Here is a 26,319-nt window from a genome sequence, read left to right as displayed (position 1 = left end):
ACAAAGCTGGAGGCATCACGCTACCTGACTTCAAACTATACTACAAGGCTACAGTAACCAAAACAGCATGGTACTGGTACCAAAACAGATATGTAGACTAATGGAACAGAACAGAAGCCTCAGAAATAATGCCCCACATCTGCAACCATCTGATTTTTGACAAACCTGACAAAAACAAGAAATGATTCCCTATTTAATAAATGGTATTGGGAAAACTGGCTAGCCATATACAGAAAACTGAAACTGGGCCCTTACCTGACACCTTATACAAAAATTAAATCAAGATGGATTAAAGACTTAAACATAAGACCTAACACCATAAAAACCCTAACCTAGGCAATACCCTTAAGGACATAGGCCTGGGCATACACTTCATGACTAAAACACCAAAAGCAATGACAACAAAAGCCAAAATTGACAAATGGGATCTAATTAAACTAAAGCGCTTCTGCACAGCAAAAGACACTATCATCAGAGTGAACAGGCAACCTACAGAATGGGAGAAAATTTTTACAATATATCCATCTGACAAAGGGCTAATATCCAGAATCTACAAGGAACTTAAACAAATTTACAACAACAATTTAAAAAACCATCAAAAAGTGGGCAAAGGATATGTATGAACAGACATTTCTCAAAAGAAGACATTTATGTGGCCAACAACCATATGAAAAAAAGCTCATCAACGGTCATTAGAGAAATGCAAATCAAAACTACAATGAGATACCATCAAAGGAGACAAAGAAGGGCATCACATAATGTTAAAGGGATCAATGCAACAAGAAGAGCTAACTATCCTAAATATATATGCACCCAATATAGGAGCACTCAGATTCATAAAGCAAGATCTCATCTCACGCCAGCTAGATTTGCAATCATTAAAAAGTCATAAAACAACAGATGCTGGAGAGGATATGGAGAAATAGGAACACTTTTACATTGTTCATGGGAGTGTAAATTAGTTCAACCATTGTGGAAGACAGTGTGGCGATTCCTCAAGGATCTAGAACCAGAAATACCATTTGACCCAGTAATCCCATTACTGGGTATACACCCAAAGGATTATAAATCATTCTACTATAAAGACACATGCACACATGTTTATTACAGCACTATTCACAATAGCAAAGATTTGGAACCAACCCAAATGTCCATCAATGATAGATTGGATAAAGAAAATGTGGCACATATACACCATGGAATACTATGCAGCCATAAAAAAGGATGAGTTCATATCCTTTGCAGGGACATGGATGAAGCTGGAAACCATCATTCTCAGCAAACTAACACAGGAACAGAAAACCGAACACCGCATGTTCTCACTCATAAGTGAGAGTTGAACAATGAGAACACATGGACACAGGGAGAGAAACATCACACACTGGGGCCTATTGGGGGTTAGGGGGCTAGGGGAAGGATAGCATTAGGAGAAATAACTAATGTAGATGGCTGGTTGATGGGTGCAGCAAACCATCGTGGCACATGTATATCTATGCAACAAACCTGCACATTCTGCACATGTATCCCAGAACTTAAACTACAATAATAAAGAAAATATGGTTGTACATACACACACATGCAATGGAATATTTTAAAAAATAATAAAAAAGAAGAAGAAATGTGCCGAGTCCAGATCCTGATTCTCCTCCCACGGAATGTATTATAAAGAAACACTGTAAGCAATCACAGTGCTCTGCCAACTTTGAGTTTCTCTAAAACCTGGTCTTGAAAAGACTGCCAAAACTTTGTGATCCACAGCCCAATTATTTCCTGAGCCAGAAATATCAGTGATGAGCTGCTTGGTATCAAATACATCTCTCACTGGTCCCTGAAGAACTTCACTCACTATCCCTTCTTCCATGCCAATCAAGACGGCTGGTATCCACATTTCTAAAAAAGCTGCTTATTGCCTCATAATAAATTCCTTTCTGGGTGACCACAGCATGCTCCCTTAGCACCAGGTCCCAGAAGCAGCAGCTGATCTGGTTTTCGCATTGGCCAACCAATATGACCACTAACTGGGTCATGCTAGTGCACAGCCAGCTGGGGGCGCTTGTGAGCCATACCGGCCTCTGCATTCTGCCTGCAACCCAAAAGGCCTGTATTGTTCATTGTTATTGCTGCTGTTTGAGACTGAGTCTTGCTCTGTCACCCAGGGTGGAGTGCAGTGGCACGATCTCAGCTCACTGCAACCTCCGCCTCCCGGGTTCAAGCAATTCTTCTGCCTCAGCCTCCCCAGTAGCTGAGATTACAGGCGCCCATCACCATGCCTGGCTAATTTTTGTATTTTTAGTAGAGATGGAGTTTCTCCATGTTGGCCAGGCTGGTCTCGAACTCCTCACCTCAGGTGATCCACCTGCCTCAGCCTCCCAAAGTGCTGGGATTATAGGTGTCAGCCACCGCGCCCAGCCAAAAAAAGGCCTGTTTTTTTTTATGAGTACTACTGCATATCCACTGTTGAGAACCAATTCCTCAAACCACCTCTATTTTATTTGTAAGTGAATAAAGGTTTGTTTCTCTTTTGCATATATTTCTTATGGTTAGCGTATTATGATATATATGAGGTAAAGGACAATTCTCCAAGTGCCCATGTAGCAAGAACCATGTCTAATTCTCTGTTCTTTGTAATACTCTGTACTGTTGCAGATATTTTCAATAACAATGCAAATATTCCACCACTTAATTACCCCATCAATAAAACAGACAGACACAAAAAAACTTGATTATTCAGAGTTTTATGCCACAAAAAGAAGGCTGTCCATTTTGCCACAGATAAATGCAGAAAAGAAACAGCATTACTTAAACAAACTCAGGCTCCTGTTAGATGGAAAGGCTTGCTTACCAGGTTCATTTCCTGAGTCAATTCAGAAAGGATTATGACTCCTATTACGCAGTGTTCCACAGTACCCTTTGGAGAAAATAGCAAAGTTTAGTCTAAGTGGAGACAAATGATTGGTTCTTAATGTGTGCACCAAGTAATATTTACAAGTAATTAAAGACTAAAACACCACATTTACTTAATCATAAAATTGAAATAAAATTTTAAAATATAAATAAAAATCACTATGATTTCTATAAACAAAATAATTTCAAACCTATTTTTTGAAGGATAAATTTAGGTACACAGAACTAAACGAGAAAAAGCTCCTACCTTATAAATGCAAAATGCAAGATACTCAACAAAATGGTTCCAGCACTTAGGACAAATAATAAACTAAGTTTCAAAATACAAGAATTTAGCTTAATACTTTTATAAGACCAAGATTAAAATAAGCAAGAAATGCTTTTAGCTGTATAATTTGCTTAAAGCCTACTGAGATAGAGGCACTCAATAAAAAAATAATAAATAGCTCAAACTAATTCAAATCTCTTGTTCTAACAAGCTGGCTTTTTTTTTCATAGCAAGTCTTTCTCAATGAAGAAGTTACTATGTTCATTTACAGTCTTACATAAGCTCCTTATCATGCTGAAGACCAGTAATTTGAATAGCACTGCCCTAGATGACAGTAGGATCTCCTGAGTATATAAGTAGAAAGGAGACACATAAGTATGTTTGGAGTGTGGCAGCAAGAGGGCTGTAATAATAGAAAAAAGAACACACAAAAGTTCAGGCTGTTAAAGATGTGACAAACTTAAAATAATTTTTAGGACAAAATTCACAAAAGCTACTAATACCCAAAGGAACCATACGGTAATATTCTAGAATACTAAAACACTAAAGCCAAAATTGACTTTCTCATGATGCAGGGTCAAGGTTAGGTCAAGAAAGATATATATATATCTAGAAAACAAGTACTAACTATTCTGTGGTGATACTATTATATAATAAACTTTCAAGTTAAAACATTTTGCTTCTTTTGGTCTTCTAGAACTGGTAAAAGTACATTGAATCCCAACTTAAGTTGAGCTTACTGGCCACTAAAGAGGGAGCTTGAGATATGTTAGCCAACAAGAATTTCATTCAGTTTCAATCTTGATTTTATTTTAAAAGAATTGCATGGTCGCTTCTTGTCTACTCAAATAAGTTTTGATGAATAATCTTAGTAAAAGACAAAAGGGGAATGCTACTGTGCTTGCCAAAATTACAAATGCAACTCTGAAGTGTGAAGTTCATACTTGTCCTGAATAAACTACCCTTCTGCCCTAGTACAAACTGACCCCCTCAGAGCTAGGAACACTTATTCCTGTAAAGTTCTAAACGATCAAATATTTGTTAACCAGGTTTTAGCAACATGGATAAGACAGAAGCAGCATAACCTAGCATTTCATATTCTGAGGTTTCCAGCACTGCACTATATGATGAAGTTATTTCTTACACAAGGGTTGAATTTTAAAGTTACTGCATAAAAGTAAAATCTCCGAAAGTCAAAATTGCCCATACTCAACCATGAACCAAAATTGAACCATTTATTAATCAAAACTGTCAATTTTTCCTCAAGAATACTAACAGATCATGTTCCTTGTTTTTTGGGGTTTTTTTTGAGACGGAATCTCGCTTTGTCGCCCAGGTTGGAGTGCAGTGGTGTGATCTCTGCTCACTGCAAGCTCCACCTACCGGGTTCACACTGTTCTCCTGCCTCAGCCTCCCAAGTAGCTGGGACTACAGGCGCCCGCCACCACGCCCAGCAAATTTTTTGTGTTTTTAGTAGAGACGAGATTTCACCATGTTAGCCAGGATGGTCTCGATCTCCTGACCTCGTGATCCACCCTCCTCGGCCTCCCAAAGTGCTGGGATTATAGATGTGAGCCACCATGCCCAGCCCAGGTCGTTTCTTTAGCTGGACATCAGATAAAATAGTTTTCTTCTACTTGGGAATTATGTTTGTATGAAAAATATATACATATATCTTCAAATATCTGAATCATACTGAGCAAGGCATGACACTCATCCTAAGTAAGAGTTAACAGGAAACAAGAGCAGATTCAGGTTTCCCTAAATCATCTCAGGACATGGAATCACTGGCATAATTTAGTTTAATGCTTTCCTACCTTTCTTTCTTTCTTTCTTTCTTTTTTTTTTGGCAGTCCATATATCTGAATTTATGTAAGTTAAATGTGCATATGCTATGACTTTATTTTAATCACTTAGGTTAAAAATATTGTTTTTAAAATAACCATTCTTTATTGACAAATAATAGCTGTACCTATTTGATACCTATACACAACGTGTAATGATCAAATTGAAAACACTCTTGAGAAACTAATATAGTCAATGTGGTATAGTGTAAAAATTTAAAAATGTATCATAAGTTGGAGGCTTGTTAAAAGTGCTAGTTGCATGCTTTAATCAGTCACCACCATGCAATCTTACAGAAATTTAACCCCTCCAAGCCTGTTTTCTTATTTACAAAATAAAATCCATTTCATTTTAGGTTGTGACAAACATTTAATTACATAATCTATGAAAAGCATTATATACATATTTTATATATATACAGTACATAGACATACATGTCATAAACGAACATACATTTTGAAATTAGAAAACATGATTATTTACATTCTTCTGGTCTGAAAATTGTGTAACAGCAGGACCCTCATTTACTGACAATAAATGATAAAGGATACAGAGGATAAATAATAAATCTTAATTAACATGGTACTAGTAGTCACAAAACAAACCATATGGCGTTAAGAAGAGCAGTATTCTAAACCAAAAAAGCAAGTAGTGATGTTCTAACAACGTAGCAACAACTTCTTACCTGGAGAAACTTCTTCACATCAGCAATAATTTCTCTGAAGACAAATTGCTCTTTCTGAACCTCAAACCACCCCAACTTAGTGATTTTAGCAATGACTTGAATAAGAGCTTGGATGACAAAGGGGGCCAGCTTGGGTTGTGATGCCACATAATTCAGAATGTAGTTTCCTACAAAGAAAACACTCCATGATCATTTGGACTTTTCAGAAACAACATAGTGTGAATCATATAAAGAAAGAGAGGTGGGGGTGGGGGGAAGGGAAGGGAGAGCATTAAGACAAATACCTAATACATGCAGGGCTTAAAACCTAGATGACAGGTTGATAGGTACAGCAAAACACCATGGCACATATATACCTATGTAACAAACCTCCATGTTCAGCAAACGTATCCCAGAACTTAAAGTTAAAAAAAAAAAAAAAAAGATTTTGTCAACTTTAAACAAAAAAGTTGCAGTATTTGTGGGGAGGGAAAAAAAACAGAAAAAGAGGCGACAATGACATGCTGTGACACTGTGACAAAAAGTTAATAGCTCTACTCAAGATATATATTTATTTATATAGTTATTTTATTAGGCTTGTTTTGGAAAAGCAAATTTGTTCCAACGCATTTGATATATTAGGGAAAAACTTGAATAGAACACTTCTGTTGTATACATCACTTTTGTTTCTGCATGATTTTATCTATCAAAAAATGCTAGGTGAATGCAGAAAACTGAAACCAGGCTGATATGGTTTGGATTTGTGTCCCTGCCCAAGTCTCATGTCCCAAGTGTTGGAGGAGGGACCTGTTGTTGGGAGATGATTGGATTATGGGGGCAGATTACCATCTTGATGTTCTCATGATAGTAATTTTCACTAGATCTTCTTGTTTAAAGTGTGTAGTACCTCCCCCTTCTCTCTTCCTCCTGCTCCAGCCATGTAAAACATGCCAGCTTCCCCTTTACCTACTGCCATGATTGGAAGTTTCCTGAGGCCTCCCCAGCCAGGCTACCTGTACAGCCTGCAGAACCATGAGCCAATTAAACTTCTTTTCTTTATAAATCACCCAGTCTCAGATATTTCTTTATAGCATTGTGAGAACCGACTAATATAGAGGCCAAATTGAACTAAGCTACCAACAAAATGCATACACCTCAAACATCTACTATGTATCATCAACCCCACCCATCCTTATCTGGTACTATATTTTTCCATACTATTTCAGATCATCTTTCTTTTACCACTTTACAATAACTCACAAACTACAACCCTTCTGAGGCCCACTTCTATGAACAAACTTCAGGTCTTTCCCAAGTTAGAGTGTCATATTTATTGTACTATGTTTTTCTTAACCATTTAACATGTGTAAAACTCTACTAACCTTTGATTTGATTTCTACCTTTTTTAAAATATGTCACTGACAAGACTTTTAAATTTTATTTTCATAATCTAATTTCTCTCATAAGCACGGTGCTTTTTATTATGCAGCACTGCATAGCACAGTCACTTTTAGGAACATGTCATATTACAGCAAAAGTGACTATACACTGTCTTCTTGAGGTAGCATTAAAAATACAAATAAACCCCGTCTCTACAAAAAATTGTTGAAACACTAGCTGGGTATTGTGACATGCACCTACAGTCCTAGCTACTCGGGATGCTGAGAATGACGGTGCCACTGCACTTCAGCCTGGGTGACAGACTGAGATCCTGTCCCAAAAAAACAAACACAAATAGTACAATATGATAAAATAAATATATTAATTCAAGAAAGCATGATTAGAATAGGAAAATCAAGCTTGTAATAAAGGTAATACACCACAACTGTTAAAAGTGGGTAGTAAATTCAGTTATGAGCTTTCTAGTTGACTAATGAAGTCAGATAACAAATACATCAAGAAGTCTCTCAGAAAATTACAAGAAGAATTTTTAAAAGAGAAAAAACTCCATTTCCACTTTGGCCTGAAAGGCCAGCATGCCATTTGGGAAAAGAGTAAAGAAAAGGTAAATACCTCAATATTTAATTAAAAACAGCCTTGATGGAAACAACTCCAAAATCTAAGAATGTACTCAACAAGCATTCTTGATAATTGTAGTAAGATTCTTGATATTTAAAAAAGTTCTTGTAACTATTATACTTCAACCTTAATTTTATTATTAAAATATTGTTATACAATTAAAAGATAAAATATATTTTGAAAAAAAGCATAATTTCCTTAGCATTAGGACACATTTCAGAGAGGTTTCTCCTATGAATCACAGTAATATGGTTCTAAGCTTTGTTGCATGTAATCTTTTGTTTCAATAACAAAACTTAAGAAGATGACACTGCTTCCTGAATATAAAAGAAAATCCAGTGTATTTACTTCAATTACACTTTTATTTTTAATATCTTGAAAATGCTCATTTTGGAGTGGGTACAGGCAAACCATATATGGGTAGTGGTAACCACTAGGAGGAGTGCAAACTCAAAATAATAATAAAACAAACAAGAATGGGAGACAACCCAAGCTTCACATTGACAGCTAGATACCAACAAGGACACGCTCCCAGACTGCCCAAACAAAGGTATCTGGGGCCAATAAATTTATTATCTAAAGCAGAAAAAAAAATTCACTAGAATATGTTTCTGTTACTTCAGCTGAATGTTTTAGACAAAATATTCTCATGTTATGCTTTTTATACAAACTATAAGATTGTTCCAATTCAGTAAGCACCAATAATTACAATCATTTAAAAGACCAGCAATCTTCTCCTCACTGGCACAATAGAGAAAAGCCATACTAAGAAGAAATGGAAATGTTCAGGAAGATACATGGGAGAACAACAACCGCAACAAACAGCTGGGAAAAAACCCCAGACAAAAGTCAGTAGAAAATTGGAAAGCTACACATTAGAGGTCCTTTGCGTGTCAAAAGCCTAAATCTCAGTAACAACAGTATTTAATGTTTATGAAGCATGTCAGAAATTGTGAAGTGCTTCCCATCAAATACTTGATGTGGCTCTCATAGCAATGTGAAGATACTGCTATTATGTATTACCATTACTCTGTCTGATAGGCCAAAATACGAAGGTCAAAAGGTGAAATGACTGGGACTCTGAGTCAGGTTATTTTGGTTCATTCCAATTTTTTGTTTGTTTCCTGTTTCCAAATATTGGACAAACCATATATTTTAACAATAATTCATAATTCAAAACTCTAAATCCAAACTTGTAGATAGTCTTTTAGAGTATGCTATCTAAATATAAAAATAATCAAAACTCTAAATCCAAAGTTGTAGATAGTCTTTTAGAGTGTGCTATCTAAACATAAAAATAATACAAAAGAAAGGAGAAACATTCAATTTCTACCTTGGTCCCAAAAGCCAGTATGTTATTTAGGAAAGGAGAGAGACGATACACACCTCAAAATTTAACTAAGAATCCTTTGATGGAAACAACCCTAAATTCTAAGAACAGTGAGAAGTATAAGCTATAATCTATGTGTAGAGAGTTAGCTTATGAACTATTTGGAGAGACAGTGTGAGAGAAAGAGAGGGCAGCAAAAGAAAACAAGGAGAGAGAGAGAACATGGAACCAAAAGAAACCACAAAAAAAAAAAAAAAAAAAGCTAAAGAAAATCACATGATAACATAAATAGATGCAGAAAAAGTATTTGACAAAATTCAACATGCATTGATGGTAAAAACTCTCAGCAAACTAGGAATAGAAGACAACTTTCTCAATCTGATAAAGTACATCTACAAAAAACCTACAGCTAAAATCATATTTAATGGTGAGAAACCTGAAGCTTTCTCACTAAGATTGGGAAAAAGGCAAGATGTCCCCTCTCACCACTGCTCTGCAACATAACACTGTCAGTCCTAGCTAACACAATAAGGTAAGAAGAAGAAATAGAATGCATATAGATTAGGATAGAAGAAATAAAAGTGTCTGTGCTCACAGATGGCATGATAATCTATGTAGAAAATCTGAAAGAACTGACAAAAAAATTATGAACTAATAAATGATTACAGCAAGGTTACAGAACACAGGTTAATGTTTACCAAAGTCAATTACTCTGCTTTACCACCAAGTGGAACTTGAAATAAAACACAAAATAATTTACATTATACCCTCAAAAATGAAATATTAATACTTAGGTTTAAATCTAACAAAATATGTACAAGACCCATATGAGGAAAATTACAAAACTATAATAAAACCAACCAAAGAAGATCTAAATAAATGAATACATATTACATGTTCATAGACAGGAAACTCAATACTGTCAAGGTATCAGTACTTTCCAACTTGATCCAAAGATTCAATGCAATCCCAATCAAAATCCCCGTATTTTGTATGTATCAATGAACTGATTCTAAAGGTTTTATTGAGAGGCAAAAGACCCAAAATAGCCAACACAATACTGAAGAAGAAAAAAGTTGGAAGACTGACACTACCCCACTTCAAGGCATACCATAAAGCTACGGTAATCAAGAGAGTGTGGTATCGGGGAAAGAAATGACATATCAACGGCTACAGTTTGAATGTCTGTCCCCTCCCATACTCATGCTGAAACTTAATTACCACTGTAACATCTTAAGAGGCAGGATCTTTAAGAGATGATTACACCAAGAGTGCTTTGCCCATATGAATGGTTTAATGTCATTATTTCAGTAGTAAGTTCCTTTAAAAGGATTTCAGCCCCTTTTATCACTCTCTTTTGCCTTCTTTTTGCCCTCCCACCATGGGATAATGCACCAAGATGGCCCTCACCAGATGCCAGCCCCTTCATCTTGAACTTTCCATCCTCCAGAACTGTAAGAAATACATTTCTTTCAGCCAGGCGCAGTGGCTCACGCCTGTAATCCCAGCACTTTGGGAGGCAGAGGCGGGTGGATCACGAGGTCAGGAGATCAAGACCATCCTGGCTAACTCACGGTGAAACCCCATCTCTACTAAAAATACAAAAAAATTGGCCAGGTGTGGTGGCACGCACCTGTAGTGCCAGCTACTTTGGAGGCTGAGGCAGGAGAATCGCTTGTACATGGGAGGCAGAGCTTGCAGTGAGCCAAGATAGCACCATTGCACTCCAGGCTGAGTGACAGAGCAAGACTCCATCTCAAAAAAAAAAAAAAGAAAGAAATACATTTCTTTCTTGATAAATTACCCAGTCTCAGGTATTCTGTGGCAGCAGCACAAAACCAACTAATATGTCAATCAACAGAACAGAATAAAAAACCCAGAAATAGACCCATATAAATATAGTCAATTGATCTCTGACAAAGGAGCAAAGGGAATAACAAAGTATGTTACGAGTCTTTTAAATATGAAAAGTCTTTTCAGCAAATACTACTGGAACAACTGGACATTCACATGGAAAAATGGAATCTTGACACAGACTATATGCCCTTCACAAAAATTAAAATGGTTCATAGACCTGAGTGTAAAACATAAAGCTATAAAAGTCCTAGAAGATAAAATAAGAGAAAATCTAAGTGACCCTGGTTCAGTGATGACTTTTTAGATGCAACACCAAAGACATGATCCACGAAAGAAAGAATGAATAAGGTAAACTTTGTGATGAAAATGAAAAATTTCTGCTCTGCAAAAGACACTGTCAAGACAATAAAAAGCCACAGATCAGGAGAAAATATTTGCACAAGACATACCAAAGGAACCATTTTCCAAACTACACAAAGAACTCTTAAAACTCAAAAATAAGAATACAACCTGAAAAAAATGGGCCGATGACCTTAACAGACACCTCTCCAAAGAAGGTAACAGTTCACTCTTGAACAATATGAGTTTGAACTGTACAGAACCATTTACACGCGGATTTTTTTCAATAAATATATCGGAAAATTTTTTGGAGACTTATGACATTTTTTAAAAACTCGGATGTAGCCAGGCATAGTGGCTCACACCTATGATCCCAGCACTTTGGGAGGTTGAGGCAGGTAGATCGCTTGAGCTCAGCAGTTCGAGACCAGCCTGAGCAACATAGTGAAACCCCATCTCTACAAAAAATACACAAAAAATTAGCCAGGCATAGATGCTTTGTCCCTGAAGTTACTAAATACCTTGCAGGTAAGGGAATACGTTTTAAAGTTCTTTCATATTGGACAACATCCCTGGCCACTCAGAACCCCATGAGTCCAATGAGGACATTAAAGTGGTCTATGTGCACCCAAACACATCTCTAATTTAGCCTCTAAATTAGGGGGTCATAAGGACCTTTATTCAAAGCTCATGACACACGGTACTGTATAAAAAGGATTGTCAACACTATGGAAGAGAACTCCCTCAGAGAGAACATTCATGAAAGTCTGGAAGGATTTTACCACTGAGGATGCCACTGTTGTTACAGAAAAAGCCATGAAAGCCATCAAGCCTGAAACAATAAATTCCTGCTGGAGGAGCTCTGTCCAGATGTTGTACATGACTTCACAGGATTTAGAACAGAGCCAATCGAGGAAATCATGAGAGAGACTGGATATGGCAAAAAAAAAAAAAAAAAAAAGGTGGAGAGTGAAGGTTTCAAGATACGGATCTTGGAGAAATTCAAGATCTAATAAAGCTAATAGGTAGTTTTCATATGAAACATTTAAAAAAAATCAAATATGTTTCAATGGGCACTACTGTTTACAAGCAATATTAAAGAAGACAAAACAACACTTATGTAATAGGGACAAATATACCACAAGGTGCAGGATCAGTGCAATAAATTCACAAAACTATATTACAGCTAATTAGTTTAAGAATTGTTCCCAAGTCAATCACATTTTTGGCCCCCAGAAGTGCATTCCTACAGATTTCAACTACTCTAAATTTTTAGCTACAAAGAGGTGAAGAATGATTATAAGAGGCTTTCCAAGGAGTTACAAAATCTTTGTAGACCGGAGATCAACTATCACCACTGCAAGTCTGCTCTTACCAACAGCTCTTACATTTTTCGGGAAGAAATCTCCAAGAAAAGAGTCACACACCAGTACAGTCACTATCTCCTATGCCAAACCTAGGGAACTGAAATGGACGATATTACCATAAAATGAGAATTTTGAGGTTTATCTTTAAAGGCTTATTCCAGTCTCAAAGAGTAGTCAGAGAAGATTATCTTCTACTGAAATAAATCTTGGCTAAATATAGAAGACTTCTGTACTTTACTGCTGTTCTTCGAGTAAAAGTCATAGACATGAGTCTTAACCTACTGTATACTATAGCTAAAGTCAGCTGAAAACCTGAAATTAAAAGTATGCTAATTTTGAAATGAGGATAACTCAAAAATCTTATTTGGTGGATAAAATGAGACAGCACAAATCTTAACAAATAATACACAAAATGCTAGTTATTGTTTACTATTAAATACATGCTTTTTTGGCCAGGCGCGGTGGCTCACGCCTGTAATCCTAGCACTTTGGGAGGCCAAGGCGGGTGGATCACGAGGTCAAGAGATCAAGACCATCCTGGTCAACATGGTGAAACCCTGTCTCTACTAAAAATACAAAAATTAGCTGGGCGTGGTATCGCACACCTGTAGTCCCAGCTACTTGGGAGGCTGAGGCAGGAGAATTGCTTGAACCCAGGAGGTGGAGCTTGCAGTGAGTTGAGATCGCGCCACTGCACTCCAGCCTGGCGACAGAGCGAGACTCTGTCTCAAAGAAAAAAAAAGCGTTTTTGATTAGAGATTGCTTTATGTAACACAACATTGTTCATCAATAGATGAGTAAATGAGACTTGATACTCATGTTTTAAAAAATGACAAACTCAAAAAATTTGCAATCTTAGTAACAGTTTAGTATATTTAAAAGAAGAAGTATTTTAAAGCACAGTTAGTGAAAAAGCATAATAAGCCACTTACTGATGTCCATCCTCTGCTCAACAGGTAAAGGACTGACACGGCTGACAAGTTTTGAAAGACATGTTGCTGCAAGGAGCTGAGCATAGGATGTCTGTAAAGAATAATTTTATTTATTATTATCATAAATGAAATTAAAATAAAGCATTGTGATAGAAACGTTCTTCTGAGCAATAACAGAAATTCTTCTGGTTTTCCATACAGGCAAATTTACAATAGATAAAATACATCAATTTGAGATACATATATACAGAAAAGGATACACATACACAGGCATACAATCTCTCATAAGAAATCATTAGTTGAGGGAGGTACAGGCAGTCATCTCAAATAACAATGAGCAAACAGGAGAAATAAATTACTCAGTAAGTTCAAATAAAATACAGTACTCTTACCATGGTCTACAGCCCTACATCATCTGGTCTCTGATTATCTCTTCAAATTCATCTGATTCCATTCTTGACTTTGCTCTGACCATGACAGCCTTCAGGTTCCTTTCCATATCTTCCCCACCCTGACCTCCGTGTTCCTTGAAACCCATGTCTGACTATATTCTCTCTGGCCCCCAATTATCTTAATACCATACTCAAACGCTCTAAATGCATGCTCACTCTTTAAAATTTGGTTCACGTATTCATTCCACCTCCTAGAAATTCTTGCAAAGATACTCCCTCTTTTTTTCTCTAGACCAGAGGCTGGCAAACTATGGCCCTTGACCAAATCCTGCCTGTTTTTACATAGGTTATGATCTAAGAATGTTTTTTACAATTTTAAACAGCTTTTCAATTGTTCAAAAAAATCAAACAATAACAATATTTTGTGACACAAAAACATGTGAAATCCATATTTTGGTGTCCATAAAGTTTATTAAAACACAGCCACGCTCATTCATTTACACACTGCCTATGGCTGCTTTCACGCCACGATGGCAGAATTGAATAGTTAAGACAGAGACCACATGTGGCGCTCAGTGCTTTCTACTGCTGCTCAGAGTATCATAAACCGCAGTGAGGTAGGCACAACTCTACAGTGCCTAGAGAGCCATGGGTGTTGTCATGACATGACACATACCTTTTATTATTACCAGCACATGTCTATCATATCAAAATAAGAAAAGATAAAAGTGGACTTCAAATATCTAATTTTTAAGGCACAAAGGAGTTTGGACTATTCTTTTATTGATTACATGGCAAAACAATGTGCTTTTTATGCAATGGTACTATGGTTGTCCTAAAAGAATATAATACACACTGACAATATCAGACCAAGTAATATCCCCAATATTCCCATCACAATATTCCCAACTCAGGAAATCAAAAGTCAGAAAAAATAGAAAATTTGATTATCTCATCATAGTAGACTGTCTTTACAAATATAAAAAATGAGACTGCAACCAAAGTTTCCAAGTGGCTCATTTGTTAGCCAATCACACAGCCATTTACCAATGATGAGTTAATTAAATCATCATTGTTTTATTATAGCGGCCAAAGTTATGTGTGCAGAGAAAATAAGATTACTAGTTTCTGGTGGGAACAAATTCTCAAAGAGTTGAAGACACTGGAACAACATCAAAAGTCAATTTGAAAACAAGACAAATGATTTGGAAAGGTTCTCCTTAAGTCTTGATGAGTGGACAGATGTTTCTCATAATGCTCATACTCTTAATTACCAATACTTACTATCTGTTTATTCTAGAAGTCAACGCTGAGTGTGAAGCAACTAAAGAATTGACCTCTACGAAGACTGTGGGAGAACTACAGGCCAGAATATTTTCAAAGAAGTTGAGGACACATTAATTCAATATAAACTGGTAGAATCTGCTACGATATGTCACACTAGTGGTAAAAATATATGGAGCAGAAAAGGGCTTAGCTGAATAAATTTACAAAGCTTGTGAAAAATGTAACATGTTTAAAGCCTATGGTTATTCACCATATTGTTCACCAGCAGATACTGTGTGGTAAATACATGAATCTATTTCTTTTTTTTTTTGAGACAGAGTCTCGCTCTGTCACTCGGGCTGGAGTGCAGTGGCCGGATCTCAGCTCACTGCAAGCTCTGCCTCCTGGGTTTACGCCATTCTCCTGCCTCAGCCTCCCGAGTAGCTGGGACTACAGGCGCCCACCACCTCGCTCAGCTAGTATTTTGTATTTTTTAGTAGAGACGGGGTTTCACCGTGTTAGCCAGGATGGTCTCGATCTCCTGACCTCGTGATCTGCCCATCTCGGCCTCCCGAAGTGCTGGGATTACAGGCTTGAGCCACCGCGCCTGGCCATGAATCTGTTTTAAGTTAACGAATCAGTAGTGTTAACAGTGGACTTCATTCACTTTTGTGAACTTTAGTTCTGTTCATTTCTATAAGATACAGAAGCAGTATCTGAATATTCTGTATTGGAAATAATATCCTTTCTTGTCTCATCACACAATAGTTTAATAGCTTATCAGTGATAAAGTTTTACTGCTATTTTTTTAGTTTAGGAATAAGGCTAAATTTTCTGAATGAGACAACCAAGTCACTATTGTTCAACACTAAATGGCTTTGGAACTTACTTTTTGCTGCAAAATTGATAACGTTCCTTAATAAATTCAACTTAAAATTACAAAATTGCCTAAAAAGTGCTTAGAACTTATACGCAGAACTTATACTGCAGTAAAGCCATTTTGATAACGTCATTTGAATTGTAAGTAATGTCGGGTAGCTTTATATACTTCCCACATTGTCAAAAGTTAAAACAAGTAGTGAGATCTCTATTCAGAGATACATTTTCTGAACTTCAACTACAGCTCCAGCTTCAGATCATGATGCAAGCGTAAAGACAATTTCCATATTATAAAATCCATTTAACTGTGCAATTAAGAGCTCCCACCTAATCTTCAATTGGAAGTGGTCAATCTGCAGTATAATGACATGCTAAAAGGCAAATATCATGATTTAACAGAATTTTTTAAATGCCTTCTAAACGATGAATGTGCTTAATTATAATCATATGCTCACGGACTGATATTAGTATTTGGCAGTGCCTATCTATGTGAAAAGATATTTTCAAATATAAAATATGTAAAATCTCATTATAGATCAGCATTAACATATGAACATTTGCAATCAATGTTGATGATAGAAAACAACTCTAAACTCCAATTATTAATAGCAAAATGTTATCTCCCAAAAAAACAGTTCTATTCTCTTCAGTAACAGACCTGTATTATTAAAAAATCTGTATCAGATTATTATATTTTGAATCTCATCAATAAAACTTTGTAGAAATTTGTTTTTTCTCTTTCTATAGATGTTCTTACAAAATATCTTCCATTTTGTCTTCTGGCCCAAAAAGTCTACAATATTTGCTATCTGACCCTTCACAGAAAAAGTTTGCCAACTCTGCTCTAGACCACACAGTCTCTTACTGCAATCGTTTCATAGCTATTTATATATCTGCCTCTCCAACTAAACAAAGCTACTTTAATTCATGTACATACATCAAGTAAGCAGTACAGCGCCTGGTTTGACATTTAAATATTTTACTAAATGAATATGAATGTCTGGACTACGAATATCTAGATGGGAGGCAGGCAAGAGGTAATCAGCATGCTTTCAAATCATTCTTTCATGTTTCTGAGGTAATTACAATCTGCCTCCCCTATCTAGATTTTTTAAAGTCGTTACTCAACTTCCTAAAATGTAATTATTGCCCACTAATATGAGACATAAAAAGAGACCAACAGTAATCAAGAAACTATCTCAATTCATTCCTACTTCATTTCCTGGCTCCTCCCTAAGTTTGCTTTCCAGGTTTTCCAATTCCTTTCCTGATTAATCCCTTTAACAGTGAAACTACGGTTTCACAAAAACAAAAAACCATGTGGCAGTATCTATCAGTTACCACTGCTAACACAGGCGTTCATTAACAATGACATACATCTACTGATCTTTCATGGTTAATCATTGTTACCAAATACTTACTGTTCCTCGTTCTAATAAAAGTTGACACTTGCTGAGACATTCTGGGCTGTCAATAAGTTCCAAGAGTGCTTTCTCAGCCTCTATTCTTTGTGTAAGATCAGTCCCTATGTAGAGATGAGTACATAACACTTCCAATTCAGCCAAACTCTTCAAAGAAAAAAAATTAATATTTTACTTCAATGAAAAAAATAAGGTAAATATTTAATCACAGAAAACAAGGGATATAAATATCACGTGTATTCATTAATTCAATACATGTTAATTGAAATACAACTACTTACTAGGGGATACAGTTGCAAACAAAACAGGCCCATCTCTTACTCCCCAAATTATTTACTTACAAATTGATAGTTCTGCAACAGAAAAGTACAAGAAAGGGAGAACTTGTCTACAACAAGGATTTGGAAAGGTATGCCTGAAGAAATAATATTTATGCTGAGACCTACAACGTTGAATCAGATTTTAAAAAGACTAGAAGGCAGTCCAGGCAAAGAAAGAACATTTACCAGGGTCCTTCAGTAGAATGGAGTTCAGTCATTTCAAAGCATTAAAGGTTAGTGCGGCTGATAAACACAGCAAGGAGACACCAGATGAGGCTAGGGAGATGGATGGGGGGAAATGATCACGCACAAGTTGCAGATAACCAAATTTATATCCTTTCTCAAATTTTAAGAATTTAAGGCTGGGCATGGTGACTCATGCCTATAATCCCAGCATTGTGAGAGGCCAAGGCAGACGGATCGCTTGAGCCCAGGAGTTCAAGACCACTGCAGGCAATATGGCAAAATCCCCTCTACAAATAAAACAAAAGTAGCCGGGTATAGTAGGGTATACCTGTAGTCCCAGCTACTAGAGGGCTGAAGAGGGAGAACTACTTGAGCCTGGGAGGTCGAGACTGCAGTGAGCCATGATACCATCACTGTACTTCAGCCTGGGTGACAGACCAAGACCTTGTCTCAAAAATATATATATTATTTTGTTATAAGTTGATTTGGAGCTTCTGAACCAACAACGCAAAGTGCTGCATGATTTTCAGGAACTGTGACTTGATCCCAGGGTATTTCTAGCAATGTAATAACCAGTTATATTAAAGGCTCCTATTTTACAAGCATAAAGACTAAAGCGTTATGTTTACAATCCTATCTTGATGATACAAATCTAATCTCATATGACGGCATGTGACACATGGAAACCATCTAAAAAAAGAATTAGAAAATGAGTTCATCACTCCTCTCCAGCTTAAAATTTTTTTTGTTAAAGAGGTCTTCTGAAAACAAATTACTCACTTTAAACTTGAATTAGAGAATTAGTCTCTGAAAGAAAAAACATTGGCACAGATTTCAAAGTCAGGTAGGCATATGAAAATAATGGGATATTCATTGTAAAAAATGCCATGTTTTTTGTCCTTTCTAGCCTGAATTTTACGCGGCAACCTTATAGCTACACTAGCCCACACATTCCCTCACATGCACATACCTTCTCAGAAAAAGGAATACACAATAAACATCAAAATGAGACCTACTCCAGCTCCCATTATTCTTTTTACTTCTCTCTTCCTCTCTCCTTCTTAGCTCTTTTATAGCATTTTCCATTTCCCTATCTACATCAGAGCCCAGCATCCCAGACTTGGAAATTTCCTGCTACAGTAAACACAGAAGTCCACAAGTAAGATTTCAAATAGGCTGATTAAGATAAAGAACCTCAAATGAACCACATTTTAAACATTTCCCCCACCTAGATTAGCCCAAAAAACCCAGATTACTACTACATACTGTTCACAACAGTAAAATGCATACAATATTTATGGTTCATGAATACATAAAAATTATCTTGTTTTCTCCAGGGTAAGAAATACAAAAACAGGGGGTCAAGATGGCCAACTAGAAGCAGTGGCGATCGGAGGCTCCGAACCAAAACAGCATGCGAATCCTGCACTGATAACCAAGGTATCCAGGTTCTGACATCAGGACTGACTAGGCAGTTGGGGTAACCCACAGGGAGGAGGGAAGAGCAAGGTGGTGCATTGGCCCACCTGAGAGCCACACAGGGCAGGGGAGCCCCTACTCCCAGCCAAGGGAAGTGGTCGGTGCCCCTCAAGGACAGAGATCCCAGAGAAAGGAACAGGCACCCATCTCTGCCATTCTCCAGCCTCCTCAAGTGACATCTTCAGGTGTAGGAGCGACCCAGATTAACAGGGCCTGAAGTGAACTCCCAGCAAACCGCAGCAGCCCCACAGAAGAGGGACCTGGCTATTGGGGAAAAAACAAACAGAAACAACAACAACAGCATCAACAAAGAGTCCCCACAAAAACTTCATCCAAGGGTGAGCAGCCCCAAAGATCGAAACTAGACAAACTCATGAAGATGAGAAATAATCAATGAAAGAATGCTGAAAACCCAAAAGGCCAGAGTGCCTCTTCTCCAAATGATCGCAACACCTCTCCAGGAAGGGCACAGAACTGGATGGGGGATGAGATGCACATATTTTTAGAAGTAGGCTTCAGAAGGCGGGTAATAACAAACTTCACTGAGGTAAAGAAGCATGTTCTAACCCAATGAAAAGATGCTAAGAACCAAAAAAAAGGTTACAGGAGCTGCTAACTATCCATTTGAGAGAGGAACATAACTAACCTGATGGTGCTGAAAAACACAGCACGAGAACTTCGTGAAGCATAAACAAGTATCAATAACCAAATCCATCCAGCAGAAGAAAGAGTATCAGAGCTTGAAGACTATCTTGCTGAAATAAGACAGGCAGAGAAAAAAGAATGAAAAGAAACAAACAAAATCTCTGAGACTATGGGACTATGTAAAAAGACCAAACCTATGACTGATTGAAGTACTTGAAAGAGACAGAGAGAGTGGAACCAAGTTGGAAAACACACTTCAGGATATCATCCAGGAGAACTTCCCCAACCTAGCAAGACAGGCCAACATTCAAATTCAGAAAATACAGAGAACTCCACTAAGATACTCCACAAGACAATCAACCCCAAGACACATAATCATGAGATCCTCCAAGGTCAAAATGAAGGAAAAAATATAAAGAGCAGCAGGAGGGAAAGGCCAGGTCACCTACAAAGGGAAGCCCATCAGACTAATAGCAGATCTCTCTGTAGAAACCCTGCAAGCCAAAAGAGAGTGGGGGCCAATATTCAACATTCTTAAAGACAAGATTTTTCAAACCAGAATGTCATATCCGGCCAAACTAAGCTTCATAAGAGAAGGACAAATAAAATCCTTTACAGACAAGCAAATGCTGAGGGAATTTGCCACGACCAGGCCTGCCTTCCAAGAGCTCCTGAAGGAAGCACTAAATATGGAAAGGAAAAACTGGTACTAGCCACTGCAAAAACACCCTGAAATACAAAGACAAAGCACACTATGAAGAAACTGCATTAACTAACGGGCAAAATAACCAACCAGCTAGCATCATGATGACAAGATCAAATTCACACATAACGATATTAACTTTTAATGTAAATGGACTAAACGCCCCAATAAAAAAACACAGACTGGCAAATTGGACAGAGAGACAAGTTCCATCAGTGTACTGTATTCAAGAGACCCATCTCACATGCAAAGACACACATAGGCTCAAAATAAAGGGATAGAGGAAAATTTACCAAGCAAATGGAAAGAAAAAAAAAAAGCAAGGGTTGCAATCCTAGTTTCTGACAAAACAGACTTTTAAACCAACAAAGATCAAAAAAGACAAAGAAGGGCATTACATAATGATAAAGGGAACAATTCAACATGATGAGCTATCCTAAATATATATGCAACCAATGCAGGAGCACCTAGATTCATAAAATGAGTTCTTAGAGACCTACAAAGAGACTTAGACTCCCACACAGTTAATAGTGGGAAAATTTAACACTCCACTCCCAATATTAGGTAGATCAACAAGACAGAAAATAAACAAGGGTATTCAGACTTGAACTAAGCTCTGGATCAAGGGGACCTGATAGATATCTACAGAACTCTCCACCCCAAAACAACAGAACATACATTCTTCTAATGCCACATGGCACTTACTCTAAAATCAAACACATAATTGGAAGTAAAGCACTCCTCAGCAAATACAAAAGAACTGAAATCATAACAGTCTCACAGACCACAATCCAATCAAATTAGAACTCAAGATTAAGAAACTCACTCAAAACCACACAACTACATAGAAATTAAACAACCTTGCTCCTGAATGACTCCTGGGTAAATAATGAAATTAACACAGATATCAAGAAATTCTATGAAACCAGTGAGAACAAAGAGCCAACATACCAGAATCTCTGGGTTGCAGCTATAGTAGCATTAAGAGGGAAATGTATAGCACTAAGTGCCCACATCAGAAAGCTAGAAAGATCTCAAATCAACACCCTAACATCACAACTAAATGTACTAGAGAAGCAAGAGCAAAGAAATCCAAAAACTAGCATAAGACAAGAAATAACTAAGATCAGAGCAGAAATGAAAGAGATAGAGACACGAAAAATCTTTCAAAAAAAAAAATCAATGAACCCAGAATTGGTTTTTATAAAAAATTAAGAAAATAGACTGCTAGGTAGACTAATAAAGGAGAAAAGAGAGAAGAATCAAATAGACACAATAAAAATGATTAAGGGATATCACCACTGACCCCACAGAAATACAAACTACCATCAGAGAACACTATAAACACTTTTACGCAAATAAACTAGAAAATCTAGAAGAAATGGAAAAATTCCTGGACAGGTATACCCTCACAACACTAAACCAGGAAGAAGTAGAATCCTTGATTAGACCAGTAAGTTCTAAAATTGAAGCAGTAAAAAAATAGCCTACCAAACAAAAAAGCCCAAGATCAGACAGATTCACAGCCGAATTCTACCAGAGGTACAAAGAGGAGCTGGTATCATTCTTTCTGAAATTATTCCATACAACTGAAAAGGAGGGACTCCTCCCTAATTCATTTTATGAGGCCAGCGTCAACCTGATACCAAAACCTGGCAGAGACACAACAAGAAAAGAAAACTGCAGGCCAGTATCCCTGATGAACNCAGAAATACAAACTACCATCAGAGAACACTATAAACACTTTTACGCAAATAAACTAGAAAATCTAGAAGAAATGGAAAAATTCCTGGACAGGTATACCCTCACAACACTAAACCAGGAAGAAGTAGAATCCTTGATTAGACCAGTAAGTTCTAAAATTGAAGCAGTAAAAAAATAGCCTACCAAACAAAAAAGCCCAAGATCAGACAGATTCACAGCCGAATTCTACCAGAGGTACAAAGAGGAGCTGGTATCATTCTTTCTGAAATTATTCCATACAACTGAAAAGGAGGGACTCCTCCCTAATTCATTTTATGAGGCCAGCGTCAACCTGATACCAAAACCTGGCAGAGACACAACAAGAAAAGAAAACTGCAGGCCAGTATCCCTGATGAACATCGATGTGAAAATCCTCAATAAAATACTGGCAAACCAAATCCAGCAGCACATCAAAAAGCTTATCCAAGCCCAGTGCCATGGCTCACGCCTGTAATCCCAGCCTTTTAGGGGGCCAAGGTGGGTGGATCACCTGACATCAGTTCAAGACCAGTCTGGCCAACGCGCAAAACCCCATCTGTACTAAAATACAAAAATCAGCCGGGCATGGTTTCATGTGCCTGTAGTCCCAGCTACTCCAGAGGCTAAGGCAGGAGAATCCCATGAACCCGGGAGGTGGAGGTTGCAGTGAGCCAAGATTGCGCCACTGCACTCCAGCCTGATTGACAGAGTTAAGACTCCGTCTCAAAAAAAGAAAAGAAAAAAAAAAAAAGCTTATCCACTACAATCAAGTCGGCTTCATCCCTGGGATGCAAAGCTGGTTCAACATATGCAAATCAGTAAACATAATCCATCACAGAGCCAATGACAAAAACCACATGATGATCTCAATAGAATGATTCAGAAAATGCCTTCAATAAAATTCAACAACCCTGCATGTTAAAAATTCTCAATAAATTAGGTATTGATGGAACATATCTCAAAATAATAAGAGCTATTTGTGACAAACCCACAGCCAATGTCATACTGAATGGGCAAAAGCTGGAAGCATTCCCTTTGAAAATTGGCACAAGACAAGGATACCCTCTCCAACCACTCCTATTAAACACAGTATTGGAAGTTCTGGCCAGGGCAATCAGGCAAAAGAAAGAAATAAAGGGTATTCAAATAGGAAGAGACAAAATCAAATTGTCTCTGCAGACAACATGATCCTACAATCTAAAAACACCATCATCTCAGCCCAAAAACTCCTTAAGCTGATAAGCAATTTCAGCAAAGTCTCACAATACAAAATCAATGTGCAAAAATCACAAGCTTTCCTAGACACCAACAATAGACAGAGAGCCAAATCATGAATGAACTCCCATTCACAATTGCTACAAAGAAAATAAAACACTGAAGAATACAGCAAGGGATGTAAAGGACTTCTTCAAGAAGAAGTATGAACCACTGCTCGAGGAAATGACAGAACACAAACAAATGGAAAAACATTCCATCCTCATGGATAAGGAGAATCAATATTGTGAAAATGGACATACTGCCCAAAGTAATTTACACATTCAATGCTATTCCCATCAAACTACCATAAACGTTCTTCACAGAATTAGAAAAAAACTACCTTAAAATTCATATATAACCAAAAAAGAGGCTGTAGAGCCATGACAATCCTAAGCAAAAAGAACAAAGCTGGAGGCATCACACTACCTGACTTCGAACTATACTGCAAGGCTACAGTAACTAAAACAGCATGGTACTGGTACCAAAACAGACACACAGACCAATAGAACAGAATAGAGACCTCAGAAATAAGAACACACATCTACAACCATCTGATCTTCGACAAACCTGACAAAAACAAGCAATGGGGAGAGAATTCCCTATTTAATAAATGGTGCTGGGAAAACTGGTTAGCTATATGCAGAAAACTGAAACTGGGCCCCTTTCTTCCATTTTATACAAAAATTAACTGAAGCTGGATTAAAGACTTATATGTAAAACCCAAAGCCATAAAAGCTCTAGAAGAAAATCCAGACAATACCATTCAGGATCTAGGCATGGGCAAAGATTTTACGACTAAACTGCCAAAAGCAACTGCAACAAAAGCCAAAACTGACAAATGGGATCTAATTAAAGAGCTTCTACACAGCAAAACAAACTATCATCAGAGTGAATAGGCAATCTACAGAATGGGAGAAAATTTTTGCAATCAACCCATGCAACAAAGGTCTAATATCCAGAATTTACATGGAACCTTAAACAAATTTACAAGAAAAAAACAACCCCATTAAAAAGTAGGCAAAGGTAGTGGCCAGACATGGTGGCTCATGCCTGTAATCCCAGCACTTTGGGAGGCAGAGGCAGGCGGATCACGAGGTCAGGAGTTCGAGACCAGCCTGGCCAACATAGTGAAACCCTGTCTCTACTAAAATACAAAAATTAGCTGGGCGTGGTGGCAGGCACCTGTAATCCCAGCTACTCGGGAGGCTGAGGGAGGAGAATCGCTTGAACTCGGGAGGCAGCGGTTGCAATGAACCAAGATTGTGCCATTGCACTCCAGCCTAGATGACAGTGTGAGAATTCATCTCATTAAAAAAAAAAAAAAAAAAGTGGGCAAAGGACATGAACAGACACTTCTTGAAAGAAGACATTTATGTGGCCAACAAACATATGAAAAAAAGTTCAGCATCACTATCATAAGAGAAATACAAATCAAAACCACAGCAAGATACCATCTCCCACCAGTCAGAATGGTGATTATTAAAAGTTAAGAAACAACAGATGCTGGCCAAGCTGTGGAGAAATAGAAATGCTTTTATACTGTTGGTAGGAATGTAAATTAGTTCAACCACTGTGGAAGACAGTGTGGCGATTCCTCAAGGACCTAGAACCAGAAATATCATCTGATCCAGCAATCCCATTACTGGGTTATATACTCAAAGGAATATAAATCATTCTATTGTAAAGGTACATGCACATGTATGTTTACTGCAGCACTACTCACAATAGCAAAGATATGAAAATAACCCAAATGCCCACTGATGATAGACTGGATAAAGAAAATGTGGTACATATACACCATGGAATACTATGCAGCCATGAAAAGGAATGAGATCATGTCCTTTGCTGGGACATGGATGAAGCTGGAAGCCATTATCCTCAGCAAGCTAATACAGGAACAGAAAACCAAACACCAAATGTTCTCACCCATAAGTGGAAGCTGAACAATGAAGACACATGGACACAGGGAGGGGAACAACACATACAGGGGGCCTGTTGTGGGGTTGAGGGGAGGGAGAGAGAGCATCAGGACAAATAGCGAATGCATGCGGGGCTTAATACCTAGGTGACAGGTTGACAGGTGCAGCAAACCACCACGGCACATGTACACCTATGTAACAAACCTGCACGTTCTGCACATGTATCTCAGAACTTAAAGTAAAATAAAATTAAATATGTATTTATATACGAAAATAAAAAGGAGTCTCTTTTTCCCTCTCATGATCAACCTAAGAAGTCTTTTCCTTCATCTAATAAATATGGAGGACTGAATTTTAGAACTGGTAATACTCAATATAATTAATAAACTGATCCTGCTGGCATGCATTCATCTAGGCCCAAGATTCTTTGAAGTAGACTTTGACTGCAAAAAGAATTAGGCCAAGAAATAGTAACAGACTTGCTTAACAAAAGGCAGCAAAAACGAGACTAGTAACAGTGCCTCATAGGTTTGGAGGATTAAGAGTTAGTGTCATGTAACTTCTGGTACACAGTTGTTTTTAACATTACCTAATAATATTGTAAT

At 37.4% G+C, this 26,319-nt stretch overlaps 1 protein-coding gene and 1 pseudogene across 1 annotated transcript in view; both read right to left on the bottom strand.

Annotated features, from left to right (window-relative positions):
* Positions 1-2,027, bottom strand: part of LOC108513620 (tubulin epsilon chain pseudogene) — a 7,804-nt pseudogene extending 5,777 nt beyond the window's left edge.
* RANBP17 (RAN binding protein 17) overlaps positions 1-26,319 on the bottom strand; it is a 436,018-nt gene that overhangs the window by 400,453 nt on the left and 9,246 nt on the right. Inside the window, exons 2-5 of the mRNA XM_017849438.1 lie at positions 17,484-17,630; positions 13,526-13,616; positions 5,703-5,869; positions 2,843-2,908 (exon numbers count right to left, since the gene is read on the bottom strand). Of these exons, the coding sequence (XP_017704927.1) occupies positions 2,843-2,908; positions 5,703-5,869; positions 13,526-13,616; positions 17,484-17,630 (471 nt within the window). The remainder of the gene's footprint in view (positions 1-2,842; positions 2,909-5,702; positions 5,870-13,525; positions 13,617-17,483; positions 17,631-26,319) is intronic.

This window comes from Rhinopithecus bieti, unplaced genomic scaffold, assembly GCF_001698545.2.
Source record: "Rhinopithecus bieti isolate Rb0 unplaced genomic scaffold, ASM169854v2 scaffold_30732, whole genome shotgun sequence".
Classification (NCBI taxonomy): domain Eukaryota; kingdom Metazoa; phylum Chordata; class Mammalia; order Primates; family Cercopithecidae; genus Rhinopithecus; species Rhinopithecus bieti.
Note: the sequence above shows the minus strand (reverse complement) of the source record. Positions and strands in the feature narration are given on the sequence as shown.